This window comes from Neomonachus schauinslandi, chromosome 6 (assembly GCF_002201575.2).
Source record: "Neomonachus schauinslandi chromosome 6, ASM220157v2, whole genome shotgun sequence".
Classification (NCBI taxonomy): domain Eukaryota; kingdom Metazoa; phylum Chordata; class Mammalia; order Carnivora; family Phocidae; genus Neomonachus; species Neomonachus schauinslandi.
In genome coordinates this window covers 115,627,670-115,646,777 of record NC_058408.1, presented here as the reverse complement: position 1 = coordinate 115,646,777, position 19,108 = coordinate 115,627,670, and the positions used below count along the sequence as shown (strand labels likewise).

General features: G+C 40.5%; 1 protein-coding gene across 2 annotated transcripts in view; it reads right to left on the bottom strand.

The window, feature by feature from the left end:
• Positions 1–19,108, bottom strand: part of MARCHF8 (membrane associated ring-CH-type finger 8) — a 132,709-nt gene that overhangs the window by 9,694 nt on the left and 103,907 nt on the right. For both annotated transcript variants that reach the window (XM_021699539.2, XM_021699540.1), the window contains exon 3: positions 9,152–9,202. In XM_021699539.2, the coding sequence (XP_021555214.2) occupies positions 9,152–9,202 (51 nt within the window). The remainder of the gene's footprint in view (positions 1–9,151; positions 9,203–19,108) is intronic.

Genomic DNA, 19,108 nt, shown 5'->3' with positions numbered 1-19,108 from the left:
TGAAAAATCCCCTCCTCTTAAGATGTCGTAATCAATTATGCAAACAAACCTCTGGATTCCATCCAGGCCTGAATCCCAGTTGAGTTTATTTCTTAGGAATGACAATTTTAGATAATTTGTCAGTATTCAAGTCACTTAGTGGTTGTCTTTCCTATCAAACTCACTGTTTTAAATTACTTTGTCAAGGCTGCCAAAAACAACCAAAGGAAAACTTCCAATATAGGTTTGGTAGAAGCTGGCGTTTCCTTTTGCAAGAACCTACTGCCATTGAAACAGACTCATCAAGTACTTTTCTCCGTCCATGCCAGGAACTTAACCAATTTCACTCAGAGGGACTTTCTCACTGCAGGACACCAGCCGGACCTTCCCCGGCTCTCCTCTTGCTTCACTTCCTTCCCCTGCTCCTTCCAATAGGTTACTTCCCAACCTCCCTCTCTACCACCCCCTCCCTCCTTCTCTGCTGTAAACCCTCAGTGGATCTTCTTTTCATTTACTGGCAAAGCTACAGCTGGGGCTCAGGGCCCTAACAAAAGTGAATTCACCCATCTGATTTACATCAACAGGTATAGGGCCACAAGAAATGGTCTGGTTGGGTTCATTTGCTTTTAAGCCAGGAGCAATTTGAAGAAGGACTGGATAAGGAAGGTAAGAGATAAGCTAGGCTCCTGTTTACAAGTGATCTCAAACTTAATAGAAAAAAATGGGGAAACGAAGTACAGATGGCTCTTAAAACATAAAAAGATGCTGGGGTGCCTGGGTGGCCCAGCCGTTAAGCATCTGCCTTCAGCTCAGGTCATGATCCCAGGGTCCTGGGATCGAGCCCCGCATCGGGCTCCCTGCTCAGCGGGAGGTCTGCTTCTCCCTCTCCCGCTCCCCCTGCTTGTGTTCCCTCTCTGTGTCTCTGTCAAATAAATAAATAAAAGCTTAAAAAAAAAACATAAAAAGATGCTTAACCTCTCTTACAATGAGAAATACAAATTAAAACTACAATGAGATACACCATCAGCAACAACAAAAAAGTCTGTTTGTTTTGTTTTAAATCACCTAATACCTGTGTTGGCAAACATGTGGGAAAGCAGCCATGCTTATACACTGCTGGTGGGAAAGCAAATTGCTTAACTCCAGAAGAGGGCAATTTGGCAATTACTCTCTAAATTACAAATGCACATTCACTTTGTCCCGGCAATTCTTTCGGAATTCATCCCCACACATATGCACAAATAGGTTTGTTCAGCACTGTCTGGGGGAGCAATCACCCGGCATGACCTCAGTGCCCATGGGCCTGGAGCTGACTGAGTCAGTGCTGCTACATCAACAGAAAGGAACACTAGGCAGTCATTCAGCGAAGGGAAAGGTACTGTTCTGCCCAGTACTTGGGACGTGGAGGGACAGGCAGAGGGGAGAGCTGCGCCCTGTGTGCCGGCCTGTGCAGACTATTTATCAACAGGACAGTGCACACTGCAAGGCTCCTAACAGTGGTTTCCTCTGAAATGTGGAAGGAGACCAGAGACCCTGGGCAGGAGAAAGAAGTACTTCAATGGAGACCCTTCCCAACCAGTACACCTCTTTTACCATGAACACATATTTCCTAACCACAAATTCACTTTTTAAATAACATGTGATTAAAAGTTTAAGAAGTAAAATAAAACTACAGAAGCACAATCAACTGTACCGATTTTCCAACTCTGGAAAGGCCCGTGAAGAAATGGAGTTAGTGAGTCATGATCCATATTTTTTATAAATGAAATAAAATAGATGTCAGAATGCATCTGACATCCTAAGGATTAAGTCTTTTGGAGGAATTTTTTCTTTCAGTTGTGTTTGTGAGTAAACGGAGTTTCAATGTAAAAACTGTTTTGTACCAATCATGGTACAAAATAATCATGGTCAAATTTTGATCATGGTCAAAATAATTTGAAAGTTATTACACTATTTCTACAAATACAAAATACCCAAAGAAGAAAAAGAAGATGCGGCTCAATCAGGAGAGCATGTGACACCATGAGCACGGAGATTTGAGAGGCGCGAGTTCTCACAGCGCCTGAGAAGGAAGGGCTTTCCTCCACAAGGACAGCGTTTCCACCTGTATTACATTCTACCGCTGTGTAACACAGGAGCGCACCCTCCGTGCCTTAAAACCACGCAAATGCTGAATCTGACCCGCAGTGTGATGGGGTCCTCTGCTCAGGGTCTCCCTCCTTTCTGGAGGCTCTGGGGAAGAATAACTTCTACATTCATTCGGGTTGGTGGCAGGATGTGGCTGTCAGTCGGGGGCCACCTGAGTTCCCTATCAATCCCTCCCCATTCTCAAGTCCACTCTTACTTCCAATCTCTCATGTCCTCTTTTGTGCCACCAGCCAGAGAAAGGGCTCTGCTTTTAAGAGCTCATGTGATTCATACAACATAATATCCTGGGAATGATGCTTCATCACAAACACAGGGTCTGGGCATCGGGGTGGGGCATTTTAGAAATGGTGCTTAGCAGACTACCTGACACTTAGTTACTGCTCAGTACGTGACTAAATGCTACTGCCGTCCTCACTCCCTCCCAGACCAGGAGATAATAATCTGCTCCTTACTGCCAGCTCAGCAGGCCTGACTTCATATAAATAAAGCCAAATAAAGTCTAACTTGGTTAGACTGCAATACAGACTGACACTGAATTTCAGCAAACTTTCTGCTTAGCACAGAAGTCGCTCTGTGAAAACAAATGCTTCCTTATAAATAGAGACTCTGATTTCTATAAATACCCAGTTGTATTCAACTTTGAAAATGAGCTACAATTGAAGGAGAGCCAGTTCTGTGGCTGCTCTGATAAATACATGTTGACTCTTGATGAAGGCATGTGCCAAGAACAAGCTTTCACAACGGCAATTAATTAAAACTGACCATTAAGAAAGTAAATATAGAACATATACAATATAGGATTCATGGAGGAGAGTGTAAAATAAAAACTACTGAATTCTCAAATGAGTTCCATTATAAATGACTCTCATTACTGCCTAGCAAGTAGTGCTAACATTGAATTCTTTTCTACGGTGGCCTTTTAGAGAGAGTTAGAGTTATGGGAATAATACTACATCCCCAGCACAATGAGGCGCATATATCACAGCACTGTTAGAGGCAAAGGAACCACTGAGGGGACTTTCTCATAGCTCATTTTCCAAAGCAGGCTTTTAGCTGTTGTTGGGAACCTTACAAATAGAGCTGGTTTTCAATAAATTACATTAAAGGCAATGATTTCTGAGCAAAGATAACTTCACATTCCCAGAAAGTATAAGTGTAACCATAAAGAGATCCAAAATCATGGTGTTGGGTCACCCAGCACCCCACACCCCCTTGCTCTTCCTGAGGATGCTCCCACACCCCATCCAGCATGACCAGCCCCTCCTAAGATTTCTCCTCAAAAGGGGCTTTTCACTGTCCTTGTAACCCCATTCTTTTCTTTCATAGCACTTATCAAGGTTTATAAAAAGATGTTTCTGGAATAATATGCTGACTCAGAAGCCGCTGCTGTTTAGCCTAGCACAGTGCCTGACACACAGTAGGTGTTCAAGGAATTTGAATGTCTTAATAAAACAAGTGCACTCTGCAGTGACTGCCTATTCATAGATGTAAAACAGGTTCTCCAACTTGTTGGTCTCAGGACCCCTTTATGCTCTAAAAAATTACTGAGGCCCCCAAAGAGCTTGTGTTTATGTGGGTTACATCGGTCAATCTTTACTATATTAGGAAACTTTAAAACAAAAGGGGCACCTGGGTGGCTGAGTCAATTAAGTGTCCAACTCTTGATTTCAGCTCAGGTCATGATCTCAGGGTCGTGAGAACTGAGCCCTGAGTCTGGCTCCTCGCTGGGCATGGAGCCTGCTTAAGATTCACTCTTTCCCTCTCCTTCTGCCCCTCACCCTCCTCTCTATTTCTAAAAAGAAAAGAAAACTTTAAAACACAAGACCACCAGCACACATTCCATTAGTGTCAGAGAGAAGATGTCATCTCGGATGCTACACGGCCCCGGGAAGCTCCACTGTACGCTCATGAGAGAGTAAGAGTGAAAAGGCAATTAAATAATCTGCTAGTGTTATTATGACACTGGTTTTAACCTTGCCCCTTTCCCCTCAAGAAGACTCAGAACTAAGTTTTGAAAACCGCTGGTCTAAAGCTTTAGCCAAAAATGAAATTATAAGCAGTCAGAAGAAAAAATATATATGAAAACATGGTCAATCTCTGCAAAAGGTGAGCCAAAGAGCAAAACAGTGCCCATGGCACTCCATCAGGATCCCAAGTGAGGCTACACCATGTTGGTGATGCCACTCAACTCCTCCAAGTCACTTCCCTGTTCCTGCCACAGGATAGTATCTTGTCTTTGGGATAGATGTTTTCTTCAATATAAATTAAGAAAGGTATATTTTGGCTTGTACTTAACCTATAAGTCTGAGCAACCTAAGTCTGTCACTGGTCAACTTTGTATTTAGAAACAAAGAAGCAGACACCAGTCTTGACAACCATACCACAGTGTGGCCTCCTTCCTAAGGCTGTATGTACATCTACACATGACATTCTACTATAACTCATTCCTATCTAATGGCAGCAATAACTAGAAAATATTCAAGAGATCTAGGAGAGCCAATGCTTAAATTCACTCAGATCTCCTTGCCAAACAATAGAACAGCAATAATTTTATTAGGTGCCCGCTCAACAGGTCTGGTCTGACTTGGACCCAGGAATATCTGATTAACCAGAGGCACATAACGCTTATGGTACCTGAATAAAACTACACAGAGCTCTAAAATATTCTACCAGGTACCAGCCTTCAGCAAATGTCAGAGCCTAGTAAGACTAATTGCCTGACTGCAGAAAGGACAGTAGCCGTGCTCCAGTTTTCATGACGTATGTCTAGCTTTTCACTACCATCTCCTTATAGTGCTACCAATCATGAACTTGCTCGAGAAATTGTGCCACCTGGACGAAGTTCAATTCTCAGGGTCAAGTGAGAATGCGTCCCTCAAGGTAAACTAATGCCATGTCCGTGTGCTAAGAGAGGCCTGAGCAGAGGCTCTAGAAAGTCCAGCCTCTACAATGAGCGTGGCCTAAGCAAATTCCTGGTGCCTGAAAAAATTCCAGTCGGACTGAGCTCAAGCACCCCCAGGGAATTCCAGCCTCCCTCTAAAGAGTTTTAGGCCAAAGTGCAGTGGTCCTCACTGGAGTGCCCCCAGCCGACATGGTTGATAGGCCCCCTGCAGTTGGGCACAGCTATGACAGTCATCACTCCCAGCACATCTGCTTTTCATTTCTACCTATTGTTTTGGGTTTCTCAGGGAGGTGACAACCATTTTCTACAGTTTAATCCCATCCTGGCTGGTGCCTTTTCACTGTTTATGTCCTGCTGTAAGTAGCCCCTCCTCAGCCACACCTTCCCCAAGCAGCCCTTCTAAATTTTGGTTCCTTGTCATTCTCTACCTCAGCCCCTTGTCTTTTACCTTCATAATAATTCTCCCCAGCCGCCCGTATTTTCTGGAGGTCTGCTTACTCATCTCTTTCCTGTTTGATTCAGCATTCAGAGCACAATGCTTGGCATAGAGTTAGTTAAGTGTGGGACAAAATCTGAACTTATGTAATCCTCGTATATGCTGCACTGGGCCCCCTTGTCTATGTTACAGATGACGATACCTCAATGCCGAGGATATTTTGCGTGGGGCGATAAGAGAGCCTTTAGGTGGGGGGCAATTGTGGTACGGTTCCCCTGGACAGGGAAGCATATCACCTCACTCTGAAGATTTACGGGTAAACGAAATACAACAGAGTACCCGCTTAACGTCATTACCATTAATGCAAAACCAAGTACTGGGTGAAGACTTCGTGATCAAAACTACTTAAATGTTCCAATATTCTCCCTTAATTTAACTAAGAGGATCGCACCTGGACGCCCATTTTAAAGCCAGAGGAGCCGTCTAGCCACCTCTCCCACATTCCACCTAACCTGCCTGTTTCCTTCTTTGAAAGGGGAGCATGGTTTCTGAGGCTACAACAAAACATGGGGAGCCTCTAACAAACACTGAATGAGACATCCCATCACTCTGTAACAAGATCTAGATGGAACACGAGGAGACAGATGGAAGGTTTATTTTTACCTGCTCTCAATCTTGACTTCATGTAACTTCAGTTACCAGTAAGCGGTAAACTGCGGGAACATAATACACACTGCGGTTGACTGACTACCCTGGACACAAACTAGCACTCAACTCAGCTAGAGGCTGAGTCAGCAGAAAATGTTTCCTACGAGAGACAACGGAGATTTCAGGTAGCATAAAACATGTGTGCGTTCTAACCTTTTTTTGTATCTTCTGTCTCAAGGGTATGAAGCATCTGCTTAAGTATGTCTGCTATACTGAAAATAAAGTTTTATGTGCCATGGCCTAAAGTGGCCTCAAACAACAGGCTCATTTTATAAATATTACAAGAAAGAACTGCGTTCTCAAAAACAAAGTTACCTTTCATAGCAGTCCCACCCTCCCTCCCCAACCCCATGTAACTGGTTCATGCCTAACAACTCCACATTATACAACTTTCTTATCTCAGAGGGGTACATTTTGCAACAAAATTTCATGCTGATGGTTCATTGGGGAAGTAATGTGTGCATAACATACCACTCCTGAGATTTCCCTCTGACCCCAGTTCAGTGGGCAGGAACTCCTGCTTTGAAAATAGAAGAGGTCCACATCTTCTTGGCCCTACTATATGGCAGAAAGCTGTGAAGCTTTCACAGTTACCCTGTTTCTGAAAGAAAGTGTGGAGCTAAAATTGCTTTTTAAGAAAACTCCAACCCTGCCCACAGGGAAGTGTCACATCAGTGGCCATGTTTGTTTTGATCATTTTATGCCAGTACCCAGCTCAGTGCCTGGCACAAAGAACACACAATAAAAATGTATGCAAGAAGGAAGAAAGGAAAAGGCCAGAGTTTTTATTAGATTTCTTAATTTCCACCCCAGTTGATATTTATTTTAAAGTATGTAGTCCTGCTTTTGATCAGTAATAAAATAATAATAGCTATCATCAAGAACTATCATGACCCAATTCACCTAAGATCACCAGGGTTCAACAAAGTTTGACTACAGTTAGTTCACGGATTCACTGCAATGAGGGAGCTGCCCTAGGGTTCCTTGCAAACATTATCCCCAAGACTCACAACAACCCTGAAGGTTGTATTATTCCCTGATTTTACTCAATAGGAAATTAAAGTTCAAAGAAGTATCCTTCCTCAAAGTCACATGGCTAGTAAATCCTTGTCCATCTAACTCCAAAACTATCACAAGGCAACTCAGAATATCACAACCCAATTTGCACCAAGCCCCTAAAATGTTCCTATAGACACTGTAGCCAGTGGTTTACAAACATTTTTTTTTAAACTATAAGAGGAAACTTCCCTTCAAATAAAATCTTACTAAAACCATAAACAGACAGGCATATATTTGAGGCACAGGGTGTTGAGTCCTTCAGAACTGCCCTCATCATTGGGGCAAGGCAATAGGGGCTACTATGTACTTTTAAAATGTTTAATTCAACTTAACCAGACAGGCCATCTGGACCTGCATCTTCTCACTTTTCTCGATGCTTAAACGTTGGACAGCTCCTTCAAAGGTGGTAGGACAAAACTGGCCTTTTAACGCAGACAGTAATGATCTACCACTACACAGTTCTATTAACTCCCATATTCCTAGCTGAAGGAAGAGCAAAAGAAAAGAAATGGAGGTTGGAACAGGAGGGATTATTTGTTGAAAGGTATTCATTTGAGATGGCCAAAGCCTGTGGCTTGAAAGACTGTTCTCACTGTAGGATTCCTTGGATCAGGAAGGCACCAAGGAGCACTCTACATAGCCTTCAGTGTCATATTGAGCACTATGGACTTTTCTTTTTATGCAAAAGTAAGTGGATGGATGATATGGTGAGATCAGAAATATGCCTAAGAACAGACTGACTGTCTCAAAGGATTTGCTAGATTCTACTTTTTAGTTAAAAAAAAAAAAAAAAAAATAGGGTGATATAAATGAGAGTATCTGTATAGTTTGAAAATTAAAATGGCATATAATGTGGCTGTTTATTTCTGAGTACTCAGGAGGCCTGAGACAGAAGGACATGTTTTGTCACATTGTTCAGATCCTCCTGTCAGGATCTGTGTCAGTGTTTGGCTGGCTGACAAAGACATGGGGAGAAGACCCCTCTCTGCAAGGAACCTACATGGACATACTGCACGGATGACAAGGTGGCTGGAGCCCATGTCTGGGCTGAGAAATGAGCGGTGCCTGCAAACAAGTTTGCCTGCTGGCTCCTGGATCACCCATAGCAGCTGATATGCTCCTGACAGGCTAGTCGAGTGACTACACCATAGGTATGTCCGGTGCTGCTGGATGGCCAATTCACCCTCTCAGCCCTCATTTTCCTAGGCACTTTCCAGCTGGAGGTAGCTCTGTGATCCAGTTCTGGCCAGTGAAATGTAAGCAGAAGTCAGGCAGCTGGGTGGGGCTTCTGGGGAAGTTTTTTGCCTTCCCGCTGAAAAGGGTCACTCCCAGCTGACAGACCCCACCATCCTTCATCATTCTTCTTATTCCTGCCAAGGCCACGGCCATGGTACCTGGAGGTCCAGCTCCCATCTTAAGGCCACGAGGCACTAAAACATGAGGATGACAAAGTGCTAAGGAAGGTGGCACAGAGAAGACAAAAAGTGTGCCTGAGTCCCTGATACCACCTGTGAGCAGCTGCATCAACCTTGAACCACCTACCTCCAGACACACTTTGTCATCAGGACCACATAAATCCATAACTACTGAGGTCACCAGAGCTGGATTTTTGTTACTGTCAGTCAAATGCACTCTTAACTGAGGGGACGTTTCGCTGGTGACTGAGATTTTTTTTTAACCTGAGAGTAAATGATTTCCACTGGAAGAAACAGGGTGTTCTCCTATTAGTCACTAACCTCAACACACATTCAGAATTGCCTCACTAGAAAAACATAACAGCCATATACCTCACTGTACGGTCCTAGAGCAGATTAAAGAACTGTATCAATAACTTCGCATATTGAAAAGTAAAGAGTATACACACATGCAAGATAGAAGAAACCAAACTATGAAAATAACATACTTCACTGGCACTCTACCTTAGAAATGTTACTTGAATGACTCATGGAATGTCCCAAAGTCTTCTCATTCTGCAAGAAAATGAAACAGGTGATTAAAATGTGCAGAGAATAAGTAATTACTCATAACAATCCTCCTGACAATCATTCCCTCAACTAGAATTTGCTGAGCCCAAACTACTATGTACTAGAAAAAATGAATGACACAGTAGTCCTTGCCTTAATGGAACTTAAGTTAACAAGAACAGGAATTTGGAATTAACTAAAAATAAAAGAGCTCTAGGTGTCTTAAGATACAGTCAAATGGAGGTTCAGAGGCAAGAAACTGCATGTTGAGTTTTATCTGAGGTGGTCCATGCCGTAAGGAGCCACTGTAGGATCAGGAAGAAGGAAGTGGGATAGCTGACCCCACCCAGGTCGTCTGGCTGTCAAAGTGTTGGGTACTCAACAGGGATATCCCACAGCTCACACCTATTCCCTCAAGCCTGTTTCTCCTCCTGGATTAGAGAAATCTGAGAGTCATGCTAGCCTCTTCCACCTTTAGTCACAAAGTCTTGTATCAAATTCTTCCTGTTTAACGTCTCTCAAGCTCCAATCTCCACGCCCCTACCCCCACCCACAAGCACCGTCAGACTTCAGCAAACAAGCAAGCAACACAGTGCCCCCAGGAGAGGCTGGAGCCACTTACACCGAACCCCACCCCCCTGCACCGGCAGCGGCATCTTTGCTAGGGCAGGTCTGACTGTGAGCCACCAGTGCAGTGGGCCTCTCCCCCAGAGGACCAACACAGGCCCCCTGCAGGTACCAAGTCTACTGATCATACAGTGCTCCAAAGTGTTGGCTTCAGTTCTGCTGGAAATAGGACTGGGCTTTCTTTCTTTTTTTTTTTTCCTTTAGAATCAGGCTTATAGTTTTTTGTTTGTTTCCTTTCTTCATTTTTTGGATCAAACTTTCTTTTTTCTTTCTTTTTCTTTGGAGTCAGACTTAGTTTTTTGTCTGTCTGTTGGTATTTTTGTTCATTTTCCTTTTGTCTTAGATCAGGTTTTTTCTTTTTTCTTTTCCAGGCTTATTTTAACAAACAAATCAAAGCACACTTAGTTAAAGGTCCAAACACTCCCCACTGCAAGCAAGGAGGAACTCTGCAGAGGACTGACCTGTGGGAAAGAGTAGCCAAAACACCAACAGCGGAGTGCACACAGCATACACCAGAAACATTTCCTGAAGCACCAGGCCCTGGACAGTGTATGACCCCCTTCTTAATAGAGCATTACTCTCAGGAGCAGAAAACGTAACAAGATTTCATAACATGCAAAAGACAGAAACCTAGACAAAATGACAAGAGAGAGGAATTTTCCCCAAAAGAAAGATCAAGAAGAAATCACAGCCAGGGATTTGCTCAAAACAGATATACGTAATATGTCTGAACAAGAATTTAGAACAACAGTCATATGAATACTAGCTGGGCTTGGAAAATGCATAAAAGACACCAGAGAAACCCCCATCTTGTAGAGATAAAAGACCTAAAAACTAGTCAGGCTGAAATAAAAAATGCTATAACTGAGATGCAAAACCAATTGGATATAATCACAACGAGGATGGAAGAAGCAGAGGAATGAATAGGTGATATAGAAGATAAAATTACGGAAAATAATGAAACTGAAGAGGGAAAGAAAACTATTAGGTCACAAATACAGACTTAGGGAACTCAGCAATTCCATAAAGCGCAACAATATCCATATCATAGGAGTCCCAGAAGAAGAGTGAGAAAAAAGGGCAGTAGGTTTATTTCAACAAATTATAGCTGAGAACTTCCCCAATCTGGGGGAGGAAACAGGCATTCAAGCCCAAAAGGCACAGAGAACTCGCCTCAAATTAAAAAAAAACAGATCAACATCAAGACATATCAGAGTGAAACTTGCAAAATACAAAGATAAAGAGAATTCTGAAAGCAGCTAGGGACAAAAGGTTCTAAATCAACAAGGGCAGACACATAAGGTTAGTAGCAGACCTGTCCACAGAAACTTGGCAGGCCAGAAGAAAGTGGCATGATATATTCAACATGCTAAATGGGAAAAATACACAGCCAAGAATACTTTATCCAGCAAGACAACAGAAGGAGAGAGAGTTTCCAAAACAAGCAAAAACTAAAGGAGTTTGTGAACACTAAACCAGCTTTGAGAGAAATATTAAAGGAGACCCTTTGAGCAGGCAAGAGAGAGGAAAAGCAACATAGAAAGGAACAGAGACAATCTACAGGAACAGTGACTTTACAGGTTATACAATGGCACTAAATTCATATCTATCAATAATTACTCTGAATGTAAACAGACTCAATACTCCAAAGACACATGGTATCCCAATGGATAAAAAAACAAGATCCATGGATATGCTGCTTACAAGAGACTCAACCGAGACCCAAAGACACCTCCAGATTGAAAGTGAGGGGATGGAGAACGATTCATCATGCTAATCTCCAATCTCATTTATACTTCTACTGTCAATGCCTTAGGTTTAGTTTCTCTTCATTTCTCACTTGAAATTCTTGAATACCTTCCTAACTTATCTTCCTGCTCTGAAAGTGACATCCCTGATACATAATTGCTATGGACTGCATTGTGTCCCCCCAAATTTGTATGTTAAGTTCTAGCCCCTCATACTCAGAATGTGACTATATTCGGAGCTAGGGTCTTCAAAGAGGTAATCATGTTAAAATGAGGTCATTAGGGTGGGACTTGATCCAATATGAATGGTGTTCTTATAAGAAGCTGAACTTAGGACATAGGTACACACAGAAAGAATAATATCATGTGAAGACACAGGGAGAAGGCAGGGGCAGCTATCTGCAAGCCAACGAAACAGTCCTCAGATGAAACCAAACCTGCTGACCCCTTAATCTCAGACTTCTAGCCTCTAGAACTGTGAGAAAATTAATTCCTGTTGCTTAAGCACCCACTGCCTGGTTATTTTTTTATGGCAGCCCTAGCAAGTAATACAAGAATCTTCCACACTATAACTTTCTTAAAAAAAGAAAATCAATAAATGTTCGAAATATAAATCTGATTTTCTAAAAATAAGAAAGTAACTCTCCCTGAATCCAGTATTTCTTGCTCTGAACCCAAATGAGTAAAAAAACAAAAATAGAAACTATTACCAATGGAAGAGATTATCTCACTTGTATTTTTAAGATTATCATATTCTCTACTCATCTCACATGCTTTACAATAACCATGGGGAAGACCAGAGAAGTTTGAGATGTAATTAGCAGGTAAAATTCTTTTGGTCAGTCAGTAATACAAAGGAGCTAGTGGATCATTTTAAAACTACTTTGAAAAAAGTTGATTCCACTCCACCAAGCCTCTCCTTAAAGAGAACTAGCAATCAAGAAAATTTTAACTTTCCCCTTTCCCACAACCCACCAAATGACATACTGCCTTGACTTTGGTACACTTGGCTTTTGAACACTTGACACCCCTAAAATGTTAGTGAAGAAACATTTCAAGAGCTCCCAAGTGGCCTGCCAACCAGCACTTGTTTTAGCAATGTTGTCTTGTCTTTACAGCAATCTGTCTGTGCATTTTTGAGTATTTTCATTATATTCTCTTATTTTATAAATCTGAGTGAAAACAGAAGTTCAAATCTCTTAAGTGTAATACAATACAGACACTGCTATTAAATGTTTAGCATCAATGGAATGTTTCTTGGTCTTAAGCTAGTCAATTAGATAGTTCTAGGAAAAAAACAAAATTATAAAGTATGTTCAAAGTGTTGACAATGTCAACAAAGACTATTTCTAAAAGACCAAAAGAATCAGAAATTTCATTCATTCATCTTATTCATGCATTCACTCACTGGGAGTGGGGAGTCTCTCTGTCCACAGCACAGGTAAATCTGTAACCATTCAAGTGTCATTCATGAGTCAACAATGTTCGATGGACAAACACAGGGCACTGCTGTGTATCCAAGCTTAAAGGCTCATCTACTTGCAATTTACTACTAAATTTTAATTTACCTTACTAAATTAAAACAAAGATACCATATGCCCTGGAATATCTGTACAGAAAATCATTATAACCACTATGACATTACCCTCTATCTTAAAGGAAATGGCCAGTTTAACACCACCTGAAATCTACAGAGACGTTCTGAGGTACTAAGGGAAGCAGTAATTTCTATCCCTGACTTTTTTGACATTTATGATTCCATACAGAGGGGTTACTGGGGTGGGGAGAGGCCTAGGTGTTAAGCTAGGTAACATTATAAATCCAGACTGAGATCTGAAAGTTGCTCTTTACCTTATGAACTTGAGAAATAAATTTAATGATGTAAGCCTGTATCCAGTTTTCCTTGTTAGAACAATTCAATATTTTACATTGGTAAAAATCAAACAAATTATCTAGCCCCAGAACATACAGATGTTTTAAAGCCTGAAACCTGTCAACATTTAGAATTGCTTCATCATTACTTGGCAGAAAATTAACAATACAGTTCCAACAGACCATTTTTTTTTTTCCTTTAAATACTACTACATTTATTCGGACTTACTGAAAAAAATCTAAGAAGTTCAGGACCATAACAGACTTATTTTTCAGGAAGCAAATCCCAGGATTCATTCAAACCAGTGACTCATTCATTCCATACTTATTTACTATTTGACTAACACATGCAAACAACTGTATTAGGCACAAAACATGGACAAAAATAAATCTGACTCCTAAGCCTGTTCTAATGATGATGTTAATTAACCAGAGAACTTCTTTGAAATAGCGTTTCAATGAGAAATATACAACCAGGGAAGAAAATGAATAAAAAAAAATTTTAAATCATAAAAAGCACAAACATGAATTATATCAGGACAGTGGGTGACACCATTCTTTCCTACAGTCACATTGGCATGTTTCTGAATGAAAAGAAGGAAAGGTTACCAAACATCAATATCAAGAACTGGAATTAGCCATTCCAAAGAGAAAAAGAGTTCCATTCCAGTTCAAGACAAAACTAAGCTTCAATGCCCAAGTGACACAAACCTTAGCAAATTATTTTAATATAGTTAGTCACTGCTTAATGGGTCTGCCATTTTATAATCCTGGGAGAGATCAAAGCCTCACTGCTGATAGCAAAAACTGTTACCTTCCTTCCTCAGAGAAGGCACCAGGAGATGCCACACTGTGATAGCACATGCTCCCCTGGCTTGGTGGGCTCTTGTTTTCTACATTAAAAAGAAGAGTTCCTCAGAACATAGCTCCATGCCCTCTTCTCATTTGTTGTCTCCCTCAGACCAGTGCTTCTGAAACTTTGTGCACCTGAATCATTTAAGGATCTTTGTAAAATGTAGATGGTGATTTGTTAGTTGTGAGGTGGGTTGAGATTCTGCATTTCCAGTCAGCTCCCAGGTGACTCCCATGCTGCTGGTCCCCGGACTACACTTTAAGATGCAAGTTTCTGGGCCAGAATAATCCATAAAGGCTATGATTCATTTTTTTAATTGAGGTATAACTGAATATGACTCATTTTTTAAAGAGCAAATCATGACTACTGTAAAAGTAAATTTCTGCATAAAAGATGGTAGTGAGCTCACAACTGAGTTAATACAAATAAATCAATCAGGAAACAGACTGATACATACACTGGGAAAGACTGAGTCTGAGGGTGTGAGAAAGAAAAGTTTTATTAATGTAAGAAGTTACCAAATCACAAAGATAAAGAGAAGCTCTGTTGAAGAATAAGGGACATTTCACAATTTACTCAGTCCTGTCAATGGTGTTTTGCAAGTCCATGTGTGGCTCCAACAGAATGTACCTTGAGGGTAGAATGGAGATGCAGAGCCCACAGAGACCAAACACGCCCTGGAAAGTAGAAGCCAAAAATTAACGAGAAGACAATTAGGTGAGATGTCTAAGCAAGTTTTGAGGATTTTGTATAAAGGAGTCAAACAATAAAACTTCATGTGGGAGTGTACCTGAAACTCTGACCAGGACCAGTCATTTAAAAAAAAAAACAACCACATACACACACACAAACAAACAAGCAAACAAGCAAAAAAACAAAACAAAAAACTGTGTAACAGACATACTATGTATCTACCCAATATCCATCCCTACCAATAGAACAAATTTGTTCTGGGCAGCAATGGATCCAACTAAAAGTTCTCACTTTCTCACTCTATTTTGCAATTATGGGTAAATATGTAAGAAAGTTCTCCCTAAAGACATTAAACTTGAGGTTATCTGAGAGAACATTCTGCTTTCCTGATATAGCCACTGCTCGTTTCTCCAGCATTCCTTCTTTCCTGAGTCAACCTGGAATAAAGATGTCATGCCAGGAGGTACAGAAGTCACCTTGAGACCATGAGGAGAAAAAGTATACACAGAGGTCTCCGATTTTTTGGTCTCAGGACACCTTTACAAGTAAATTACTGAGGACTCCCCAAACCTTTTTTTTTTTTTAATAGATTTATTTATTTGACAGAGAGAGACACAGCGAGAGAGGGAACACAAGCAGGGGGAGTGGGAGAGGGAGAAGCAGGCTTCCCGCAGAGCAGGGAGGCCGATGCGGGGCTCAATCCCAGAACTCTGGGATCATGACCTGAGCCGAAGGCAGACGCTTAACGACTGAGCCACCCAAGCGCCCATCCCCAAACCTTTTGTTTATGTGGATTATATATATTGATATTTGCCATATTAGAAATTAAAACAATTTTCGGGCGCTTGGGTGGCTCAGTTGGTTAAGCGACTGCCTTCGGCTCAGGTCATGATCCTGGAGTCCCGGGATCGGGTCCCACATCGGGCTCCCTGCTCAGCGGGGAGTCCTCTTCTCCCTCTGACCCTCCTCCCTCTCATGCTCTCTGTCTCTCATTCTCTCTCTCGCAGATAAATAAAATCTTAAAAAAAAAAAATTTTTTTAAAAAGAAATTAAAACAATTTTAAAAATATGAATCTCTTAATTCAATTAGAATAATTAAACCCAGTTAATATAAATTTCTATGAAAAACAAATATTTTTCTGAAAAAAAAAGCGAGCAGAGTAACATAGTTTCATATTTTTGTAAATCTTGTTCTTGTCCAATTAATAGAAGACAGCTGAATTCTCATATCTGCTTGTACATTCAATCTCCTCTGTTGTTTTGACTGAAATAAATGAAGAAAGTTTCACCTTATACAGTTATGTATTTATAAAAGGAATGTGTATTTAATAACCATTTGAGATAATGGATATTCTTTGTACTACACAAAAACTCAACAAGTAATTAGCTGTGATGTACACTCTTAAATGATATTAATAAATTTTTAATATTCCATTAAAATCAATTGGTCCCTCTTCTACTTTGAATTGATCTCTTAATCATGCATGACTTTATAACATCACACTAAACTGGTCATTTAGAAATTACTGGTTCACTGGGTTATGCAAATCTTCCAACAAGACTGACACATTTCATTATGCAATATGAAAAAAAAACACACTCATTAATATGACCATCAGAGTCTATAATTACTGAAAAGCTACCAAGCTCACAGTGGTGGATACAAGTTTTCCAAAATCCTAATTTTTGCTTAGAGACTTCAAATTTTTTCATCGGCAAAAAAAACTGTTACTTGAAAGAAAGATTGGCTCATTCATTCAATTTAGAGAAAATGTCTGCCAAATATCCAAGTCAGAATAAACTAGAGTTTGACTGCCAGTAATTCTTTCAGGTAAAAACTGTATTCCATTAAAACTGACTAGTTAACTTAGCAACTCAATCACAGAAGTGCTTTGTCTTGAGTCAACCACTGCACTTCGGTATTCAGTAGAAATTATTTATACCAGATATGCAAAAATGGAATAAAACACATAATCTATAATGAGAACAGTCAATTAAGAGTGACATACATATTAAAATGAGCAGAAAATGAAATCAAAGTATTATTATAATTGTCTTCGAAATGTTCCCAAAGTTAAAGAGACATAAGATATAGGAAATATATCAAACTTCCAAAGATAAGCACTAAATAAGCTACACAAAGAGATACACTCATTAACCCACACATAAAACAAAAAGAAATTCTTAAAAGTGTTCAAGTAGCCCACATGATGGTAAGAGAGGGTCAGGACTCAAGCATGACACATTCATGTTCTGGAAGCCATGTTCCAAGCACAAGTGATTCAGAAGCAGGTCTGGGCTCCATTCTGTACAGTGCCCACTAGCAGAGCAGAGGCTCTACTCTAGGCATGGCAGACTGGGTGTAATGCAGCCCAACGCTGTTCAACCCAACAGACTGATAGGGTAGAAGTTCCACACCAAGACAGGCAAGCCAAGAAAGCCACAGGCTACTGCCCTACATAAAGCAGGTACATCACTCCAAAAGATGTGCGCCACTCCACCTGTCCCCAGCTCTAGAGCACAAGCTTAGATTTTGCAAAGGTGGAAAGGCAGGCCAAAAGAACAGACAGCTCATAAGCTGTCTCCAAGGAAACAAACATTAACTGGAACAGAATATGTAGAAATTCCAGTCTAATGGTACTGGCAAAAATGATGGCATTTTAGGTGGCTAGTAGCTCTAAGAGAGCAACAAGCAAAACCATAAAACAGATAAAAGTGTACCACATAAAACCATGGACAGAGACAACGAAGAAGGTCCTCCTGAGGATGGAAGAAACCTCAAATACTGGCCTCAAAAACAGCTGCAGCTAAGGAATCTGCATTTACTTGGATCAGACCATGGAACAATGCCCTAGGGAATTGTCCAAAATAGCAGTGCAATCAGCCAGCAGTTAATGGAACTAAAAACTGAGTGTGAAATCAACAGAGACAAGAAAACTTAACAGGTCAGGGAGAGAGACAGTCAAAAACCACTGCTATAAACAGTCATCCCAACTTGAGAGAGTACATGCTCAAGGCTTACCCCTCTGAGAAGCAAAATCAGAGACTATGTATTGTGAGGAAAACAGATTTTACTATAAAATCCAGCCAAGTTACTAAACAACAACCCACAGGAGGTGGGGGGGGTGAAAAAATTTTAATTCAAAGATGCAAAAAAGTATTATCTAAAATATACAGCATTGAATACAAAAACTACAAGACTTGCAGAGAAAGAGGAAAGTATGACCCAAACAGGAAAAAAGGGAGGTAACAGAAAAGGCCCTTCAGAGGGCCCACAAATTGTCTTTAGTACAAAAAGGCTTAAAAGTAGCTATTATAAATATGTTCAAAGAACTAAATGAAGCCATACTTAAAGAGGAAAAGGACGATATGAGGACAATATCTTATCCAACTGATGAAAGCAATACAGAAATACAACCTACAAAAAATGAACATGAAAAATGTGGAATTGAAAAGTACAATAACTGAAATGAAGAGTTCATCACAGGCATTCAACAGCAGATTTGACCTAGCAGAGGAAAGAATCAGTAAACATGAAGATGGATCCTAAGAGATTATGCAATCTGAAGACCAGAGATCAAAAAGAATAAAGAAAACTAAATGGAGCCTTAGAGAAACATGGAACATAATTAAGTACACCAATATATCTATAATGTGAGTACCAGGGAGAAAGAAGAGAGAGGTGGAGAAAATATATTCAAAGAAATAATGGCTACAAAGCAAACTCCCAAAATTTGATAAAAACATTAATCTCCACATCCAAGAAGCTAAATTAAATTGTAGTAGGATAAAAGCAAAGGGTCCCACATCCAAACACAACAAATTAACATGCTGAAAGACAAAGAGAAAACCTTGAAAGCATCAAGGGAAAAAATAACTAGTTATATACAGCAAAATCCCCCCAAAATTAATAGCTGATTTCTCATTAGAAACTATGGAGGCCAGAAGATTGAGGGGGGGAGCCATATTTAGAGAACTGGAAAAAAAAGAATTTTAACCAAGAATATTATTCCAGCAAACCTATCTTCAATAATGAAGGCAAAATAAAGATATCAAGAAGATATCAAGAATGACAAAAATTGGGCGCCTGGGTGGCTCAGTTGGTTAAGCGACTGCCTT